Source organism: Oryctolagus cuniculus, chromosome 7, assembly GCF_051225735.1.
Source record: "Oryctolagus cuniculus isolate XC-2025 breed Fujian yellow rabbit chromosome 7, ASM5122573v1, whole genome shotgun sequence".
Classification (NCBI taxonomy): domain Eukaryota; kingdom Metazoa; phylum Chordata; class Mammalia; order Lagomorpha; family Leporidae; genus Oryctolagus; species Oryctolagus cuniculus.
Genome location: NC_142873.1, coordinates 43,203,224 through 43,222,480, shown reverse-complemented (window position 1 = coordinate 43,222,480; position 19,257 = coordinate 43,203,224). Strand labels below are relative to the sequence as shown.

Sequence of the window (19,257 nt, the reverse complement as noted above, 5' to 3'; positions counted from 1 at the left end):
GCTAGATGTTCACTGGGGTTAATCTAGCTGTCCCTGGATTTCAATACTTTGCCTCTTTTTATTAAAGCTTTTATTTATTTGAAAGGCAGAGTTACACTCACACACACACACACACAAAATCTTCCATCTATTGGTTTTCTTCCCAAATGGCTGCAATGGCCAGGGCTGGGCTAGGCTGATGCCAAGAGCCAGAAGCTTCTTCTAGGTCTCCCACATGGGTTCAGGGGCCCAAGGACTTGAGCCGTCCTCTGCTGCTTTCCCAGGCCATTAGCAGGGAGCTGGATTGAAAGTGGGGCATCCAGGACTCAAACTAGCACTTGTACGGGATGCTGATGTCACAGGTGCAGCTCAGGTCACTTGTTGTAACACCAGCCCCTGCAAGGGTTTGCTTTATTTTACGCTTTTGAGGGAAAAGAGGGCAGTCTTGCCAAATGGTTAGAGGGTAGAGGAAATGGCCCAGCCTTCGTCCCTATACTCCCCATCCTGACCCCCAGGGAAGCGAGACCTGGCAGGAGATGGCCTAGCCACAGGGAATGGGAGCAGTCGGCGCTCCCCACCCCTACCCACGCATCCCCGACACCCCTAAGCCTTCGCTGATTTTTACACCCACATGGCTGCACCCCACGCCAGTCTTCCAGGTCCCCACTGGCGCCGTCACGGCAGAAAGCGGTCCACCCTCAGGTCCTCTAGAGCAGAAAACAAACAGCAAGGCCCACTCACAACAAAGACCACACCATTTATTTACAAAGTCCAGTGTGGGGGCAGGCAGGGAAAGCGGGCTGCCCCTTTCCCACTTGGAGCCGAGTCTGGTTCCCTCTCGCCTCCACGTTCTCAGCCATGGGGCGTGCCGAGCGGGAGGTGGCAGGAGCCCTGGCTGTGCCGCAGTAGAGAAATGTCCAATTCCAGCTCCAAGGCATCGCCGCCACCCTCCCCACTCCTTCCTCAAATACAGCTTTCCCGCCTGGAGAGAAACAGTGCGGAACTCAAAGGGCGGGGACCCAGATGCCAAAGGCCAGTGGCTTGGGAGGGGGCACCCCTCCACTTCGCCTCTCAAACAGTGGGGGTGGTAGGGTGCTGGGCACAGCCCCGACAGCTCCAGGAGGGGCCCGTATACTACCTTTGGGTTTCCCAACACCCAGAGCCCAAGGGACCTGGCGTTCCTGCAGGTAGCCTGGCCCTCTCGCACACTTCTCTCTGGGACAGAGCTCCGAACCAGAAGCCAACAAAGCAGCCCTCTGAGACTGCAATCCCCGTCACTGTGTGTGGGGTGTGGACAGGAGCAGGTGCTGGGTTCGTGGAAGTGTGTGTGTGTGTGACGTGTTTGGGGAAATGGAACCCATCCTACCCCTTTCGTCTCACTGCTGAGCTTCAGGAACCCCACTTTCCATTCAAACCCCAACAGCACCTCCCCTGCCTTCCTGCCAGGCGCAGGCCTGACCTCCTAGCCACCGCTCTCACTGCGTCTCCTCCTCCACGCGCATTCCAGCTTGCAGCCCTCCACAGGCGGTGCCCATTCCCTTCCTCCAAAAACCAAAGCCCTCATCCCCTGCTCCGCCAGTCTCTAAGGGACCGCTGCAGAGCTTGGGAGGGCTTGGACTGTCTGGTCCAAGAGGGCTCCATCTGGTCTCCCCCTTCAGACAGGGAGACCAGGCATGCTCCTCGCCTCCCTGGAGGCCCAGTGGAGCCCATGAAAGTGCCGGGTGAGGAAGTGACTGGGATGGGGTGGAGGAGGAGAGTCACGGCCCAGCTGGCCGGCTCTAGCCTTCAGAGGGAGATTCTAGCACTGGCTGGGAGAGGCGGGGCGGAGCGGGGGGGAAGAGAGCGAGTGAACGTGAGACGAGGCAGACCCCAGAGGGACTGATGGAAGACTGTTCCCGTGCACCAGGGGGTCGGGTCCTCCTCGCCTCCGCGCCTCTGGAGAAGGTGGCAGGCCACAGAAGGCGGTGTGGGGTAAGAGGTAGGGCCGATCGGCCCCACTGGGAGACGCTCTCAACGGCTCTGCTGGAGGTGGAGACAGAGCTACGGGGTTGGGGCCCCTGCCTCCAAAGTCGCCCTGCTGTCTGCAGAGGACAGGGGAGAAGAAGAGGGGACAAGCTGCAGGGGGCGGGGAGGACAGAGACCCGGACGCCGGCGTGGAGGCAGGGCTGGGGGATTAGGAGAGCTGGGACCCCAGGAGCCTCTCGATGGCCGCGTTGATGTCCCCTCCGGTGGCGATCAGCGCCTGCAGGTTGGCTTCCCGGTTGATGAAGCCCATGGAGTTGAGCTGCTCCAGTTGCTGCTGAAACCTCACCTCTGGCGTCTGTACCTGGAGGAGACAAGGCCTTGTGAAGGGGGCACAGGACCAGCCCCAAAGGGTCTTTAAGACCAGCAGGTCTCTAAGTCCTCTGAGTCAGCCAGGGGCGCGGGGTGGGGTGGGAGTGGAGGAGTCCAGGTCCCAAGGCAGCAGAACGGGAATAACAACGTGGGGAAGGGCCTTGACAGCTCACGGGGAAGCCGCCGCCTGTGACGCGGGCATCCCACACAGCGGGCCGGTGCTGAGTCCTGGCTGCTCTGCTGCCCATCTGGTTCCCTGCTAATGCTCCTGGGAAAGCAGTGGAGGACGGTCCGAGTACCTGGGCCCCAGCCATCCACATGGGAGACCCACATGGAGTTCCAGGCTCCTGGCTTCAGCCTGGCCCAACTCCGGCTGTTGTGGTCATTTAGAGAGCAAACCAGTGAGTGAGTGGAAGATCTCTTTCCCTCTCTGTCTCTCCCTGTCAGTCTGCCTTCCAAATAAATAAAATAAATCTTAGAAAAAAAAATTTTTTTCAAAGTTAACTGATAGGCCTGCACCAGCTCATTTTCCTAACTGTTCCCCATGGACACTCGGGAGATGTCAGCCGGCGTTCCCAAAGCCAAATGCTCTGGGCTCAAACAAGACGCATGCTAAAATAACCCTTCGGGGACGCGGCCATGGTCACGGTTGAGGCCGAGGAAAGTAAAAGCTGCTTCATTGTGTTTAGCTGATCAGTGAGCACAGGGACTTACACAAGGGAAGGTTTTCCATTTTTGACACACCGATGGGTACCTCCTGGAAATGTTTTTTGGAAGCACTCGCTTAGATCATGAACAAAAGACACCACGAGGGGCTGGTGTTGTGGCACAGGGGATTAAGCCACCACTTGCAATGCTGGCATCCCTCATGTGCCCTGGTTCAAGTCCCGGCTGCTCTGCTTCCGATCCAGCTCCCTGCTAATGAGCCGTGGAAAGCAGCAGAACATGGCCGAAGACCCTGGGCCCCTGCCACCCACGTGGAGGACCCGAATGGAGTTCAGTTCCTGGCTCCTGGCTTCAGCCTGGCCCAGTCCCGACTGTTGCAGCCATTTGGGGAGTGAACCAGCATGTGCGAGATCTCTCTCTATATAACTTTCAAATAAATAAATCAATCTTAAAAAAAAAAATAAAAAAGCCTCTGAGAGCCAGCAGGAGCAGTCACAGTCCACCGGGGTAGATAAGTCAGTTGTCACCTAGGGAGAGGAAGGACTCGCCCCGGTCACAGCGCTCGGCTGCCACGGCCCCCTGACTGCCGACAAAAGCCTCTGCCAGCCGCTGCACATGGCGTCTCACTGCTGTCCTCGGAACTCACCCGGGATCGGGCCTCGCCCTGCCTCCCACAGAGCCGGCTACACACAGATGAGACATGGAGGCCAGCGGAGAGCGGGGAGGCCCACCAAGGTCGTCACTCTTCCTCCTGGTACAAGCCCCTGGCCTCAAGTTTGTGGCTCAGGGCTCCCGCCAGCCCACCTCCCAGCAGCCTTCTCTGCAGTCTCAGAGGGGCAGGCTGCCTGAGTCCTCTGACAGCAGGAGCCGCGGTGACACGGTGGCCACGGTGTGGATTCCGGAGCTACAAGGCCTGGGTGTGTCTTGGCTCCCTGGCCTACTAGCTATGGAAATGAGCAAGACACGCAACCCCCGGGGCCTCTGTCCTCCGCACTGGCGAGCAGACAGTAACAGAAAAACAGCAGCCTCCCCCGGGTTGTCGTGAGGAAGATGACAGTGAGCCCCTGCTGTACCCACCTGTGGGAGGTGCTGTTCCCGTCCCCTCCCTCGGCCCGCCGTGGACACACAGAGGATCCATCCCCAGCCTGGGCTAGTATGCAGCAGAGCAGGACCTAACGGCAGGTCTGGCTGACCCCAAAGCTGCCCTGCTGCCCACCCCCACACCACTCAACGCCTGCACCAACCCCCACGGCCCCTGTGCACCTGTGAGTTTCCACTTCCTGCCAAGAGCTGGATCATCTGCTGCATGAGCTGCTGCTGGGCACTGGAAGCCCCCGTTGGAGAAGACGTGGCCGGCGGGGCAGGCGAGGAGGTGGGGGCCTCAGGCGCGGTCCCGGCGTTGCTGCCCGCGGCAGGTGCTGCCGTCCGGGACATCCCGAAGGAGCCAAGGCTGCAGGCAGGAGGGCCCAAGAATGGGAGGTGGCGTTCACGAGAGCCAGAAGGAAACGCAGGTGGAGGGGACAGCAAAGCAGAACCTCGGGACATGGAGGTTGCGCTGCGAGCGGCAGAGAGGGCGGCTGCAGGGGAGGAGGAGCCGGCCCCGCTGCTCGCCTGCCCCCTCCCTCACCTGGGTACCAGCCCGGGGGCCTCGGTCTGCAAGGTCTGCAGCCCCTGCTGGATCTGCAGCAAGGCCTGCATGGCGCGGGGGTTGGTGAGGATGGACAGCGACTCCGGGTTCTGCATCTGGTGGGACGCAAGCAGAGAAAGGCGAAGGAGAGGAGGTGGCAGCCTGAAGCCAAGCTCTGCCCCTACCTTCAGGCGCCACCCCTTGCCCTCCACCTCCACCCCTGCAGGCGCTCGCTCACCTGCTGCAGGAAGACGGGCAGCTGCAGGCGGAGCTGCTCCTGCAGCTGGGGGTTCCCCGCGAAGAGCGGCACGTTCACCATCATCTGCCAGGGCGAGAGTGGCGGGGGAGGCCTGGCCTTCGCGCCCTAAGAATCCCCCACAGCCTCAGACTCCCCAGCACCCCAGACCACTGCAGCAAATCTGGCCAGCTTTTCCCAAGGACCTCAACGTATCCCAGAGGCCTAAGTGGGACAGGAAGAGGACATGGAACTATACCCTGGGCACGGGAGAGTACCAGGAGGCAGGCTGACGATGACAGGGACAAGAGCGGTCGTGACCGTGACTGTGCCACACCAGCCGCCCCGCACTTGCCATGTACAAGCTCACCCCTCTTCAGGTGACGAAGTGGGGGGCCCCGTTATGGAACACGTCGGCTAGGGAGCTTGGGAGACAGACCCAGGGGGTTTGGCTCCATCCTAAGAGCGTCCTGCCCCGGCCCAGAGAGAACTCAGCTCCGTGCCTGCCCACCCTGCCCCCGCGCCAGCTTGATACCTGGGCGGCAAAGTCGGGGTTCTGGGCCAACGTCTGCATCATACTGCGCATGTAGGGGGCCGAGATCACCGTGTGCATCAGCTGGGGGTTCTCGGAGATCTGCTGCAGCAGGGCCTGCATCTCCGGGCTGTTGAACATCCCTGGCACGAGGAGGGCGCACAGAACACAACAGGGGAAGGAGTCCAGATGGAAACCTCGGAGACCCAGAGGTCACAAAAAGGCAATGACAAACGGGCCCCCACGTGGTGTGGCATGGCTCTGAGATCATCCTAGCCTGCCCTGCCCTGGCCCCGCTCCTGTCTACTCCGTCCAGGAAAGGCCGCGTAGAAAGTGGCTGGACCCGGGCCCCTGGACTACTCCTGCCACAAGCCCAGAGGATGCCTGGGCTAGAGGCTGATTAACCACACCCCCAGGCCCACGGGCTTCAGACTCGTGTTAGCGGCAGGGACCCTCTCACTCAGAAGCCATGTATGCCAACGGTCTGGCTGGAGCTGGCACACGAAGCCTGGAGTCTCTCCCATTTGGTTCTCTCCCATCCCAGGGAAGCTCCAGAGCCCAATGTTAAAGCCACAATCAAATTTCCAGTCCTTATTTCATAAATAAGGAAACAGAAGCAAACAGAGAATTCAGGGTATTGACCAGAGATACTCTCCGGGCTACGTGCACGGTCTTCAGCCAGATGAATGGCGCATCCTCCCCAGGGGTGTGCAGTGCACAACCTGCACTTCTGTACCTGGCAGCCCTGCGTGTCCCTCTCCCCCAGCCTCACATGTGCCAGTCTGCAGGTCTGCCTGACTCCTCTCCAGCCTGTACCCTCCAGTCTGACCCACTACACTGGCCAGAACCAAAGGTATGGATGGAGCTTGGGAGGCAGGGCCTGGTTCACTCAGCAGTCACTACTTGGGTCATTTTCGGGGGTATCAGGACATGGCCAGAGCCAACCCTCCCCTCTGCGTGGGCCACACCCCCAGGCTGCAGAGCCCTCTCAGTAGCTCCCACACAGTCTCACCTCTGCCTTCAATATCCTGCAGCAGTGTGTACCCCCATCAGTCCTGGGGCACAGGGCTGCCCTGGAGACCCCACTAAGCTCCTTCCACCCCACGACATACCTGACCCCAGGCTAGCCGCATTGATCCCAAAGGGGTTCGAGACTGTCGGGTGCACCTGGCTGGTCCCCGATCCTCCGCTGCCCTCCCCACCGGACCCGGGGGCCTGGGAGGTGGGGGGCGAGGGGCTCCAGGGGTTAGGGAGGGGCTCTCGATTCTCAGTCCGCAGAGGCTGGGAGGACGAGCTGTCGGAGTTCCCGGCCAGGGAAGAGAAGGGGTTGTTGCCAAACTGGGAGGAGGGAAAGGTTTTGGGTTAGGGACGCAAACAAAGCAGGACAAGGGCCAGGCCCTTCTTCTCCTCTCACCTAACAGCTTCCCTCCCTCAGGAAAGGCACAGATCTATGGCCTGGAAGTCCTGGCTGGTATCCGCCCTCACCACTGCCAGCTCCCCACTCGCTCGCCTCGCATGCCGGGAGCTGCCCGAGGATCACTGACTGCATGGGCGAACCCTCGGGAAACCGGACACTCCCCCGCTGGCTCTAACTCCCTGGTCTCTAGACGCCTCCTGTGGCCCCCAGCACTCTGCATGCCCTTCCCGTGGTGTGGGGGAGACTTGCTTCCCACAGTTCTCAAGGGTTTATCTTTGCACCCTCAGCCTGACACTAGTAGGTGCCCAATAAGTCACTTCCAGCTTGATGGGAGCGGGCTCCCCGACCTGGCTCTCTACTTCACCCCTGATCTGCCTCCACTTGCCTCCCCGAGCCACCTCGGTCCAACCCCAATGTCCCTGAACCCTCTGCTTGTCACGCCCAGGTCCCGGAAGTGTCATTCTCTTCTCTCCCGGAATGCTGCAACAGTGCCCCCTAGTGGAGCACACCTCCAGCTGGGTATGCCACCCAAGGTCTTCCCCTTCCCCCTACCCAAGCCCACAAGGGCTCACAAGGGCTGCTTCAGCTGCACAAGCCTTGGCTTCCCCTGTACCCCCTACACCAGGCTCCTCGCTGAGACCCCCAGGGCCACCTCCGGTCTGCATCTGTCGGATGGTGCTGCCTAGCCACAACTCCTGAACCAGCGCCCTCTGGAGTCAGAGCCAGCACAGAGCTCTGTCCCAGGCCTCATCCCCTTGCTCACATCTCTCAGGGCCCGGAGCCACTCCCAGGGGAGCTGCCAGTGGTCCTGACCCAGGCAGGAAAGGTGAGGGCGGCCTCAGCTCCTCGACATCGTAAGGTCTCATGCCCAGTCACGTTTCCTGTTTATTCAAAGGGGGCCAAGGGGCCAGAGCTGGCATGGGCTTGCCTCCTCTGCGCTGAGGCTGCCTGCCTGGCTTGCCAGATGTGTGTTCAGATAACAGGCTCCAGGCCAGGGGCTGAGCACCACGCTCAGTCTCATTTCCTGCTCTGGGAACATGCTTCTGGGCCCTCTTCTTCCAGGTACACCCTAAGGGCTAAAGTTCTGCTCTTGAACCACCTTTAGTGATAAGGGCCAGCATGTATTGAGCACCCACTATGCGCCTGACTCATTTCATCTAACGTGGATAAAACCTCTCCAATGCACTGGTTCTCAGAGTGTGGTCCTGGGACACCCGGAGGTTTACAACTGCATCCCTAATTCTAAGATGCTAGTTGGCCTTTCTCACCCATGTTCTCTCACGAGGACACAGTGGGAGGGGAGGTTCCAAAGGTTACAGTAACGTGTGACGCCGCAGTGGACCGAGTACGGACCTGAGGCACCAGCTGCCCACTGCAAAAATGCAAAACAAGGCCATTCTCCCCTGTAAAGTTTGGTTTGCTTTGAAGGGTAAAGTTATCTTCCAAAAGAATTGTATTTGTTAATTTGTAATGGATTATTGTTTTTAAGTGATTTAAATATTTCTTTAAATTCCTCCATTTTAATTTCTGATATTGTGAATATCAATAGATAAAACCCACAAAATCAAAAGCTTTTTAGGGTCATCCACAACTTTTTTTAAGATTTATTTTTTATTTATTTGAAAGGCAGAATTTCAGAGAGAGGAGAGGGAGAGAGAAGGAGGGAGGGAGGGGGGAGAGAGAGAGAGAGAGAGCGCACTCCCATCTACTGGTTCACTCCCCAAATGGGCACGACGGCTGGGGCTGAGCCAGGCCAGAGTCAGGAGTCCAGAGCTTCTTCTGGATCTCCCACTTGGGTGCAGGGCCCCAAGCACTTGGGTCATCTTCTGCTGCTTTCCCAGGAGCAATAGCAGGGAGTTGGATCAGAAGTAGAGCAGCCAGGACTAGAACTGGCACCCATATGGGATGCTGGGGTGCCAGGCAAAGGCTTAACCTGCTATGCCACAATGCTGGCCACCATCCACAGCTTTAAAGAATATAAAGGAGTCCTGAGGGTCTCCTGTTGTGGTGCAGTGAATTAAGCCACCACTTGCGAAGTCAGGATCCCATATCAGAGCACTGGTTTAAGCTTCAGCTATTCTACTTCCAATCCAGCTTCCTGCTAATGTGCCTGGGAAGGCAGCAGAAGACGGCCCAAGGGCTTGGACCCGGGCCATCCACGTGGTAGACCCTGATGGACTTCCTGGTTCTTGGCTTCAACCTGGCCTAACCCTGGCTGTTGTGACCATCTGGGGAGTGAACCAGCAGACAGAAGATCTCTGTCATTCCGCCTTTCAAGTAACAAAATTAATTAAAAACAAAGTGTGTGTTTGGGGGGGGGGGGTGTCCTGAGATCGCAAAGACTACAAGCCCCTCTATGCTACACTACCAACATTTTGAGAATGAGGAAGCTAAGACTCGGATGGGTTACTTAATTCTTTTAAAATCATACCACTAGAAAATGATGGAGCAGGTATTTCAACCAGGTCCATTGGTGCCAAATGCCACGTTCTTTTCACAAACCAGTGGTTCTTACACCTTCGTGTGCATCAGAATTAGCTGGGGTTCTTGTTACAAACCTTTCTCAAGGTTTTTTTTTTTTTTTTTTTTTTTTTTATTTTTGACAGGCAGAGTGGACAGTGAGAGAGAGAGACAGAGAAAGGTCTTCCTTTTGCTGTTGGTTCACCCTCCATAGGCCGCCGCTGCAGCCGGCGCACCGCGCTGATCCGATGGCAGGAGCCAGGAGCCAGGTGCTTTTCCTGGTCTCCCATGGGGTGCAGGGCCCAAGCACCTGGGCCATCCTCCACTGCACTCCCTGGCCACAGCAGAGGGCTGGCCTGGAAGAGGGGCAACCGGGACAGAATCCGGCGCCCCGACCGGGACTAGAACCCAGTGTGCCGGCACCACTAGGTGGAGGATTAGCCTAGTGAGCTGCGGCGCCGGCCGATTTTATTTATTTCTTTATTTGAGAGGTAGAGTTAGAGAGAGGGAGAGACAGAGACAGGTCTTCCATCCACTGGGCAACCGGGACAGAATCCGGCGCCCCGACCGGGACTAGAACCCGGTGTGCCGGCGCCGCAAGGTGGAGGATTAACCTATTGAGCCACGGCGCCGGCCTTTTTTTAGATTTATTTTAAAGGCAGAGAGATAGGGAAAGACAGAGAAAGAGATCTTCCATCCGCTGGTTCACTCCCCAAATAGCTACAATGGTGAGAGCTGGGCCAGGCTGAAGCCAGGAACTGAGAACTTCATCCAGGGTTCCCATATGGGTAGCAGGGGCCCAAGCACTTGGGCCATCTTCCACTGTGTGCTGCCCTAGGCACATTAGCAGGGAGCTAGACTGGAACCCATATCACAAGTGAAGGCCTAAGCTGCTAAACCACCACACCAGTCCCTGTTTGATGGGTTTTGTTTTGTTTTGAAACCAGAAGCATGCAGTACCCAAATAAAATTTTAAATAAATAAATTCCTTTGAAAATTCATAACCAATCCCGACAAGCAGTCTCTAAAATCTGAAAGAGCAATGCCAAGAACAACCAAGACGATGTTGAAGCTAAGGCGAGGGATTCACTCTGCCACAGAGCAAGACTCCACGAAGACAACATGGCTTACTGTAGGGACTGACAAGCAGGGCAGGGGACAGACACTCATCTGTGGCACTCCGCGCTGGGCAGTACACAGCCAGGAAGCACAGGCCCCTGGCATACACTGTGTGTTTCTTTCCACAAGGAAAAAGGGGAACACTCACCCCACACGGGGGCACTGGCTGTTAATTCATCGAGCTGTACATTCCTAGGTGTGATTTCCTGCCATTACGCTGTTCTCCATATGAGCAGTGCTCCAACTCCCAGCTCCTCCGTTTGCAATCCAGCCCCGGCTAATGTGCCTAGGGAGGCAGCAGGTGACGGTCTTAGTACTTGGGTCCCTACCACCCATGTGGGAGACCTGAATGGAGCTCCTGGCTCCTGGCTTTGACCTGGCCCAGCCCCAGCTTTCCCAGGCATCTAAGGAATGAACCAGCTAATGGAAGATCTGTCTGTCTCTCCCCTTCTCTCTGTCACTCTGCCTTTCAAACAAGTAAGTCAATCTTACACATAAAGTACAGAAACAACCAGACAAGTTTGCGGTAGCACTTGTACCCCATACTGGAGTGCCCGAGGTTCGGACCTGACTCCAGCTTCCTGCCAGCGCACACCCCGGAAGTCAGTGCTGATGGTGCAAGGGACTGGGTCCCTGCCACCACATGCAAACCCCAGATTAAGTTCCCTGCTGCTGGCTCTCTGGCTTTGTCCACCTGGCTGTTGTGGGCATTGGAGGAGTGAGCCAACAGATGGGCGTTCTCTCTCTTGCTTCTGGTTCACTCCCCAAATGCCCACAGCAGTCAGCCAAGGAGCTCCGTCGGGTGGCAGGGACTCAACTGGAGCCATAATCTGCTGCCTCCCAGATGCATTAAGAGAAGGCCGGCGCAGAAGCAGAAGTAGGAGTGGGACTTGATTCCAGGCACTCTGCTATGGGAAGTGGTGTCCCAGGTGGTGGCTTACTCCACTGGACCAGATACCCAACACCCTTCTAAAATTTGGATTATGCAAAATGTGCATTAGGGGAAAAAAAAAAACTATGCATAGATTTGAAATTTTTGCACCAAAAGAAACTCATCCTTTAAACTGTTTGAGAGGTGGCAATAGAAACACACACACACACGCACACACACACACAGCCCTTACCTCATTGTTTTATTCCTCAAACATCTACAGTGGCCAGGGCTGGGGTGGGCAGAAGCTGGGAGCCAGGAACTCAATCCCGGTCTCCCACCCGAGTGGCAGGGACCCAACAGCTTCAGCCATCACTGCTGCCTCCCAGGATGTACCTTAGCAGGAAGCTGGAGTCGGGAGCCAGAGCCAGGGATTAAACACGGTTCCTGGTGCGCAATGTGGGCACCTTAAATGCTAGGCTAAATGCCCGCCCTGACGCGTATCTTTTAATTCCATTTTTCCATGAGCTTCTGGAAGTCTCCTCATACCAACTTCAGGGAAGTGGTCACCTCGACAGAGGACAGGATGGGGAGGGGTAGATGGAGGCTACAACTCTACTTAAAGTCTCATTTACAAATACTGTGTATGTCCAGGAAAACATATAAAACACGCACGCTGGTCACTGTTGGGGAAGGAAGGAGGTGGCTAGAAGACAGAAGTGGAAGGATCCCCCCCGTGGGGCTGGTGTCAAGGTACAGCGAGCGCCGTCACTGCCTGTGAACAGTTATCCCCATCAGAGTCCGGCTGCTCCGCTTCCCTGCTAACACACCTGGGAAGGCAGTGGAGGAGGCCCAAGTGCTCGGGCCCTGCACCCACGTGGGAGACCCAGATGGAGCTCCTGGCCCCTGGCTTAGGCCTAGCCCTGGTTTTTGCAGCCATTTGGGCAGTGAATCAGTGGATAGAAGATCTCTCTCCACACACCCCCCCCCCCGCCTCTCTGATGCTCTGCCTTTCAAATAAAAAAAAAAGAAAGAAAGATTCCCTTTGCATACTTTTTAAAGCTTGTATACCTTCCCATACTTTTGGAAAACCCTTTTATTTTGCATAAAGTTTCAATTTTGAAATATATCGATGTATGTCTTTAATGTAAATGGAAATTTTAAGAGAAAAACAAGAAAGGCACTGCAATTATATATGGCAACTCCGTAAGGGCAATATGGACACAAGACAGTGTTATATTTTTATCTATACTTTTTGTGTCTGGGGAGAGAATTTATAAAACACTCTCACATGCTTCATTCTAGCCCCAACCTCAGAAACGGATCCATTCTGTAGCTCAGTCATTCTTAACAAGCTCCCCATGGATCACACCTGAGACACGCTGTACTAGGGTTGCCGTTTGACCCCAGGTCTGCCCCGTAACCTTTGAGCCCTTAGAGTAAGGAGTTTTCCAGAATAACGTCATGTCCCTCGGACACTGTGCCCCACCCACTTTCCCAGGGCTCCCTGCTGCGTTCCACCCCCCCCCAAGCCAATGACAAGTAGTGGGACCATTCCTGGCTACGCGCTACTGAGAACTGCCTTCAAGCCCAGGCCCAGCCTTCCCGGGGTTGGTGAAGGAAGGAGGCGCCTACTGCACCCCAGGCATGCCTGGGTCGGGGGCAAGGAACCCTGAACCCAGACAGCCCTTCCCGCTGCCCAGCCCCCAGCCCCACCTGTTCCCGGGCAGCACTGAACATGGGCTCCTGGATGTCCGTGTACATGCGGCGGAGGGCATTGTACCCTCCAGGGATGCTCTCGAGGTTGCTCAGGGCCCGGTCCTGGTTCCGCATCATCTCTTGCATCATGGCTGGATTCCGAGCAAGTTCCATTGTCTGGTGAAGGGAGAGAGACAGCATGGGCCCTGGAACCAGAGGAGCACCTAGCTGGGAACACGGCAGGCCCTGAGGGCGGGCTCTGTGTCAGGACCAGGCCCCAGGGCCCAGAACTGCCCCACAGTGGCAGCCAGCAGTGTGCACTGGGCCTCCTTCCCCTGCTGTAACCTGGGCTGCCTCCCCGCGGGTATTGTGCCTCGCTCTTTCCAGTGTAGGGCAACGATCCCAGGTGGGGTGAAGGCAGTGGCTTCTGTCCCTCAGGCCTGGGGAGCCCCTGGGTGTCTGGGAGCACAAGGAGACTGAGTTAAGAAGGAACAGAGACGGGGCGGGGAGGGGAAGAGGCTGAGAATCTGTGGAATTCAAGTCACCTAAGCACCCCAGATGGGTATCTCTGTCCCTATCGGACAAGTGAGCAAACAGGCTGAGTGCTGCCCCAGGACACAGGGCCTGGTGGGGGTGGGGACAGCTTTCAAGGTCAGGTCCGTCTGTCTGATCCAGGCCCTACTGTGACTCCTGGTAAATGATCATAAATCGAGGAGAGAAGATTGGGGCTGGCATACTGCTACCGTCACCCTCTAACCCCCACGGCCAGGCCTTCGGCAGGACAGAACCCTTCTTCTCCGCGGCCAGTGGCTCCCATTCACTAAGGCTGGGTCAACTACAGGGGCATTTGGCACAGGGCAAATAAGGGTTAGGGTTAGGGTTAGGGTTCTTGTCCCCATCCAGCTCAGCCTTCCTTCCCGTTCCTCCTTCTCAAACTTGTTCCACACACCTCTCCTAAGAAGCCGTGACAGTCACCTGTAGCCAGCCTCACAGGACTCGCAACTCCTGTCCTCTCATTCACTAAGTCTCTATCCCGTGACCAGACGGCGGACAAAACACCTGAGAACACTCGCTCGTGTCCGAGTTCCTTTCTGCCAAGTCCCACCCTGCTGTCCGCAGTTCTGCTGGGTGCTCTATCCCTGGCCCCTGGTAGACTGGACCACGGGCCAGAGCTCCCCTAGCCCGACGCCACAACAGCCTCCCGGGTCTCCCGTCCCCACTGGGCCAGCCCAGCCACCTGTCACTCCCAGGCCTTCCCACGAGCTGCCCTTGGGCCCCCATACTCTTCCTCTCCTTCTTCCTTTGGGTCTCAGCTTGGTGACCCCTTCTCTCAGGCCTCCCCCAAGCCTCAGAGCAGGGTCAGCAGCCCTGGTCTCTGCTCACAGGGCAGCCTGGGACGCTCCCTAGGATAACACCGACCCCACTGCAACACGCCTGCTTATTTACGGCCCCACTTCCCTTCGGAGGCCTAAGAGAAAAGTAACCAAGAGCTTTCTCTGAAGAGTTAGGCCTGTGTCTTCTCATCACTGTACCTCCAGGGTTCAAAGCCCAGCGGCCAAGGAAAGACAAACAAATGGGGGGGCACCCCCGTGGAACCCACCTGCCTCATGAGCTCCGGGTTGTTGAGCATGTGGCTGATCTCGGGGTTGCGCTCCATCAGCTGCTGCATCTGGGGGTTGGCCATGATCATGTGACGCATCAGGTCGGGGTTGGACATCATATCCTGCACCAGCGGGTTCTCCATGATCTGGGACAGCATCTCGGGGTTGGACATGAGCTGTCTCTGCATCTGCTGCTGCAGCTCCATGAAGTTGGCAGAGCCCAGGCCCAGGCTGCCCAGCCCCAGGATGCCCCCAAAGCCAGCTGTGGAGAGGGCGCAGCGTCACGGTCTACGGCAAGAGCCCGCCCTCCGCTCACAGCCAGATCCATGGGCCCACCTGCTTCTCACACCTTCCTCTTCCAACGACTCTCACAGCCCCGGCCCTAACATGCTGCCGGCAAAGACCCAGACCTGTGACAGCAGCCATGAGCCGAGCACAGAACTGGGCGGGGAGAAGGCAACCAGCAATGGCCGGCCGCATGAGGGGCGCAAGGCTCCCCATGTGGCTATGGTGGGATCCACCTTTTCCCCCGGCTCACATGGTCTCCACTCTCCTCACCCAGGGTTTCCACAGGCCCAGGCCCATTTCTCCCTCCACTCCTAACACTTAACCACGCTCCCCTCCTCTGGGAAGCCCTCACAGATTGCCTTCCTTGCCGGCTTGGCTCATGCAGCAACACCTAGACCCTTACGTCCAGGAGTCCCCGTCCCCCATCAGACCAGGCGCAGGAGCCACGTTTTTCCTTCCTCTTGGCTCTCCCCACTCCCCGGCCCCCAGCGAGACTGTGCTCTCCTCCCTCGGGGCTTACAGAGTATGGAGGCAGTAGCACTGGGGGGCCCCTCCCCAGCCCCTGGGGAGGGACCCCCCCCACTGCTTCTCCGGCTTCCACTGCCAGCATCCGAGGCGGCACTGCCCGAGGTGGAGGGCTGGGCGGGCGTGGCAGGTGAAGCAGGTGTGGTGGAGGGCGCCGAGGCGGGGTCAGGTGTGCAGGGGGAAGACGCAGTGGCAGCGCCTGGATCTTGAGCCCTGAGGACAGAGAAGGGAGGATCCCAGCGGTACCACAAAGCTCCCCGGAGCTGGCTGAGGTGAGCTGTCACCTGCTACACCGAGCAGCCCCTGAGCAAGGTGGACGCTGGGGCCGCCGCAGCTCAGCAAACCCAGGCAAAGGAAGGAGGGAGCGGGGATCCTGTCTTCTGGCATTCTGGGAAGTCAGCGGCCCTGGTCCTGGAGGTGAGACCACATCCAGCCAGGAGCTCCCTGCCCGGGCCTGGGCTTAGGGCCTCTAGGGAGAGTTGGGCATGGCTGAGAAAGCAGCTCAAGGGGGGGCCCCAGGAGCGGGCTGCACCCCTCCTCACTTACTTCTGAGGGGTCTTGATGACCAGATGGACAGTGAGCCCGTCCTTGATCCCGTGCTGGTTCAGCGTGTCTCCATCCTTGAGGATCTTGCCCGCGAAGATCAGGACGAGCTGCTCCTGCTGGGCCTTGAACCTCCGGGAGATCTCCTCTTTGAACTGCGAGCCAGAGCCATGGGGGCGGGGCAGGCGTTCAGCCTACTGCTTAGCTGGCTGTGGCTCCCATCCTAGCACCTGAATTCCATTCCTGGCTCTGGCTCCCAATCCCAGCTTCCCACAAACGCAGACCCGGGGAGGCGAGGCGCTGGCCCTGGCTGCCTTAAGTAATTTGATTCCTGCCACCCAGATGGGAAACCTGGATTGAATTCCTGGCTCCTGGCCTTGGCCCAATCCCAGCTGTCATGGGCATCTGGGGACGGAACTAGCAGATGGGAGTTCTATTTCTCCCCCCACCCCCCGCCTCTCACCAGGAACCCTGATTCCTCATCAAGGATTTCAAAGGGAAGTCCCTTCTGCTGTCTCAACCCCACCCCTCCAGCTTCGATAAGCAGCCCCCCACCCCGTTAGTTTATTTATCTTATTTATTTGAAAGACAGAGACAGACAGCCACTGGTTCACTCCCCAAATGTCCCCAACAGTCAGGGCTGGGTCAGGCAGAAGCTGGGAGCTGGAAACTCAATCCAGGTCTCCCAGGTGGGTGGCAGGGACCCAGCCACCTGAGTTAGCACCTGCTGCTTTCCAGGGTGCACATGAGAAGGAAGTTGGAATTGGCAATGGAGCCAGGCCAGGCACTCCAAAATGGACTGTGGACATCCCAACAGGTGTCTTACCTGCTTTAAGTTTTGTTTACTTATTTGAGAGAGAGAGACAAACAGAGCAAACAGAGCTCCCAGCCACAGGTTCACCCCCCAAGTGCTTGCAATAGCAGGGGCTGGGCTAGGCTGAAGCCAGGAGCCAGAAGCTCAACCCAGATCTCCCATGTGAGAGGTAAGGACTTGAGCTGCCGCCTGCTGCCTCCCAGGGAGCTTCTTTCTTAACCAGGAAGATAAGCCAGTCAGAGGCTCCTCTCTCAGCGCCATCCCAGTCTCCCACCCGAGGAAGCCCTCACAGCTATCTGTACCCCAGACTGAGCAACTGCCCCATCAACTCCTTCTACGGCCTGGCGCTTCTTCAGCCTTCTCCTCTCCCCGCTCCAGCGTCCCGCCTCTCCTGACTTCCAGCTCTCTCAACAACAGCAACAACAAGGTCCAGCCACTGAGCACGAACCAGGCACGAGTTAATGGTCCGGTATTTTCATTATTAACTCCGTGTTCAAGATCAGAAAACGGAAGGTAACATCCTGGGCAGATTGGAACTCAGGTCTTGACCAGACACTCTTGCCTCTCAATTCCAGCTGTTTTCAAAGTCAGCTTTGCAGGGACCCCTCTTCTGGAATTCAGTCATTTTATACTGCTGGGAGAGTTCAATTCTCAGTCCCTGCAAAACCCAACCCAACCCAGCGCACACTCCGAGTAGAAAAGGCGCACTTGCTAATAAGCAAAGGGAGCTTCCAAATCCCTCTCTTCCAACCAGATGGCCCATCCTGAAGCCCCGCCTATGTGAAATTCTGGAGCAACTACAGGGGGGTGGCGAACGCAGGCAAGAGTCCCTCATTCAACAAAACCTTATGGAGCACCTACTGCACACTGTGCAAATCTCAGAAGAGCTGAAAACCAAGTGTGACCACCTCGGGCTTAAAGAGCAGGAAGGATCTAGGGCAGAGAACATCCTCCACCCCACCCCGCGCCCTGCGTTCGGCGGACTCTGGGCGTTCTCCGGGCCACACAGGAGACGCGGGCGCTCTCCGCCTGCCCCCCACCCGCTCTACGGGTCCAGCACCTAGCCGGGGCCGCCACTGCGCCTCGGCGCCTCGAACCCCGGCCAGTTCCAGGGGCGCACACTCCCCTCAGCCCCAGGGTGCTTCCCGGGGGCCGGCGCAAGGTGTCCCCTTACCCACTCTTCCACCACGCCCCCAGCCCCGGCTCCAGTGCAAAGCCCGCTCCCCCCAGCACGCGCCACACTCCCCCAGACCCGCCCGCGCAGGGCGCCCCATATCCGCCTCTCCTGCCCACGCGAGTCCCCGCCGGCCCCCGCCCTCCTCCCCGGGGCCGTCCCGGACGCCAGGCCGTCACGGAGGCCCCCCGCCCCGTCTCTTCGTAGCCCCCTCCTCCGCACTCCCTCTCCGCTCCCCCCCGCCCGCCGCTAGCCCTACTACCTCCTTGACCGAGGCTCGATCGCAGATCACAATTTCCTCCTTGTCCTTGGGGGTCTTGACGGTGACCCGAATCGGGGGCCTCGTCTCGGCCCCGCTCGGCTCCGCCATGCCGCCGCCGCCACCCGGCCGCCCGCCAGCCCGCCCGGCTCCTCCTCCTCCTCCTCCTCCCCGCCCGCCGGCCGGCCCGGCTCGGCTCGGCGCCTCCAACACTCCCCTCTCCCCTCCCCTCGCCGCGGCTCCGCCGCCCCCTCCGGACCCGCCGCAGCCACAGCGCCCCGGGCGGACTGGGGGGGCCACTGCAGCGGGGTCCGCCCAGGGCCCGGCCTGGGGTCCGGCCGCCGGGACGCGGCCTGGGCGGCGAGGGCCTCTGGGCGCGGAGGGCGTGTCCTTCACGGCGGGGGCCTGCGAGAGACCCCCGCCCGGCCCGAGCCTCGCCGCCGTGCCCTGCGACCCCGGGCCGCCCCCTCCCCTCCGCGGTTACTCCTGCTCCCGGACAAAGGACTTTCTGCGTGGCCGCTTTTTCTGTGATAACTTGGTCTTCCCTGGGCGGTGCAAGTTCCTTTCCAGGCCTGGGGCCTCGCTCCACCGGGAGTCTGAATTTTCTCCCCGCGGGACGTCCACTTAAAGCCTCCACTCAGGGAGTGACCCTGTTGCTCCCGATGCCCACGGCCTGAATGGCCTATTCTGTACGGTGCGAGAACTGGGTGTTGCCGGCGTCACCGTTCCAGCCTCGGTTTCAAGAAAACAGAATCTCTTGCCTCATCCCACAGAATCGTGCCTAACGTAGAAAACCGCTCTGAGAAGTAACCCAGGCTGTGCCCGACAAATACGAGGATTTATTACTACTATTATCGCTTCGTGAGTAGCCAAGCGGCCATGATGACCTCTCTCCGCCAAGGGGTTAAACGTCCTCCCAACCCTGCCACATTGCCCTTCCACTCCCGCTCTTTTCCCCCACGACCGCGTGGTCTAGCTGAGGAGGCGAACTACAGTTCCCAGTGTGCCTTGCGAGACCACAGGAACTACGATTCCCAGTCCCTCCGCGGCTGAGCGGGGTGGGGCCAGAGCAGCTGTCACGGGGTCGGAAAACTACAACTCCCAGGGCGTTCCCG

At 58.4% G+C, this 19,257-nt stretch overlaps 1 protein-coding gene across 2 annotated transcripts; it reads right to left on the bottom strand.

Annotated features, from left to right (window-relative positions):
* Positions 1 to 716: 716 nt before the first annotated feature.
* UBQLN4 (ubiquilin 4) lies at positions 717 to 18,387 on the bottom strand. Of its 2 annotated transcripts, XM_051858570.3 has the most exons (11): positions 18,146 to 18,387; positions 15,899 to 16,050; positions 15,348 to 15,565; positions 14,539 to 14,801; positions 12,957 to 13,115; positions 6,486 to 6,711; positions 5,377 to 5,516; positions 4,845 to 4,928; positions 4,607 to 4,722; positions 4,243 to 4,429; positions 717 to 2,305 (listed from the first exon to the last, which is right to left on the bottom strand). In XM_051858570.3, exons 1-11 carry the CDS (start codon positions 18,251 to 18,253, stop codon positions 2,153 to 2,155), a joined length of 1,806 nt encoding a protein of 601 aa, XP_051714530.1. In that variant the 5' UTR covers positions 18,254 to 18,387; the 3' UTR covers positions 717 to 2,152. The 2 variants fall into 2 exon arrangements, 1 of the variants encoding a protein (XP_051714530.1); XR_016210572.1 differs by lacking the exon at positions 6,486 to 6,711 and having other exon boundaries at positions 18,146 to 18,337.
* Positions 18,388 to 19,257: the final 870 nt, after the last annotated feature.

Excerpts from the sequence above, each read along its gene's own strand:
- UBQLN4 (XM_051858570.3), bottom strand. The coding sequence starts at position 18,253 with ATGGCGGAGCCGAGCGGGGCCGAGACGAGGCCCCCGATTCGGGTCACC. Across the intron at positions 13,116-14,538 it reads ACCCGGAGCTCATGAGGCAG|ACAATGGAACTTGCTCGGAA; the intron begins GTGGGTTCCACG and ends TCCCTTCACCAG. Across the intron at positions 5,517-6,485 it reads TGCGGCTAGCCTGGGGTCAG|GGATGTTCAACAGCCCGGAG; the intron begins GTATGTCGTGGG and ends TCCTCGTGCCAG.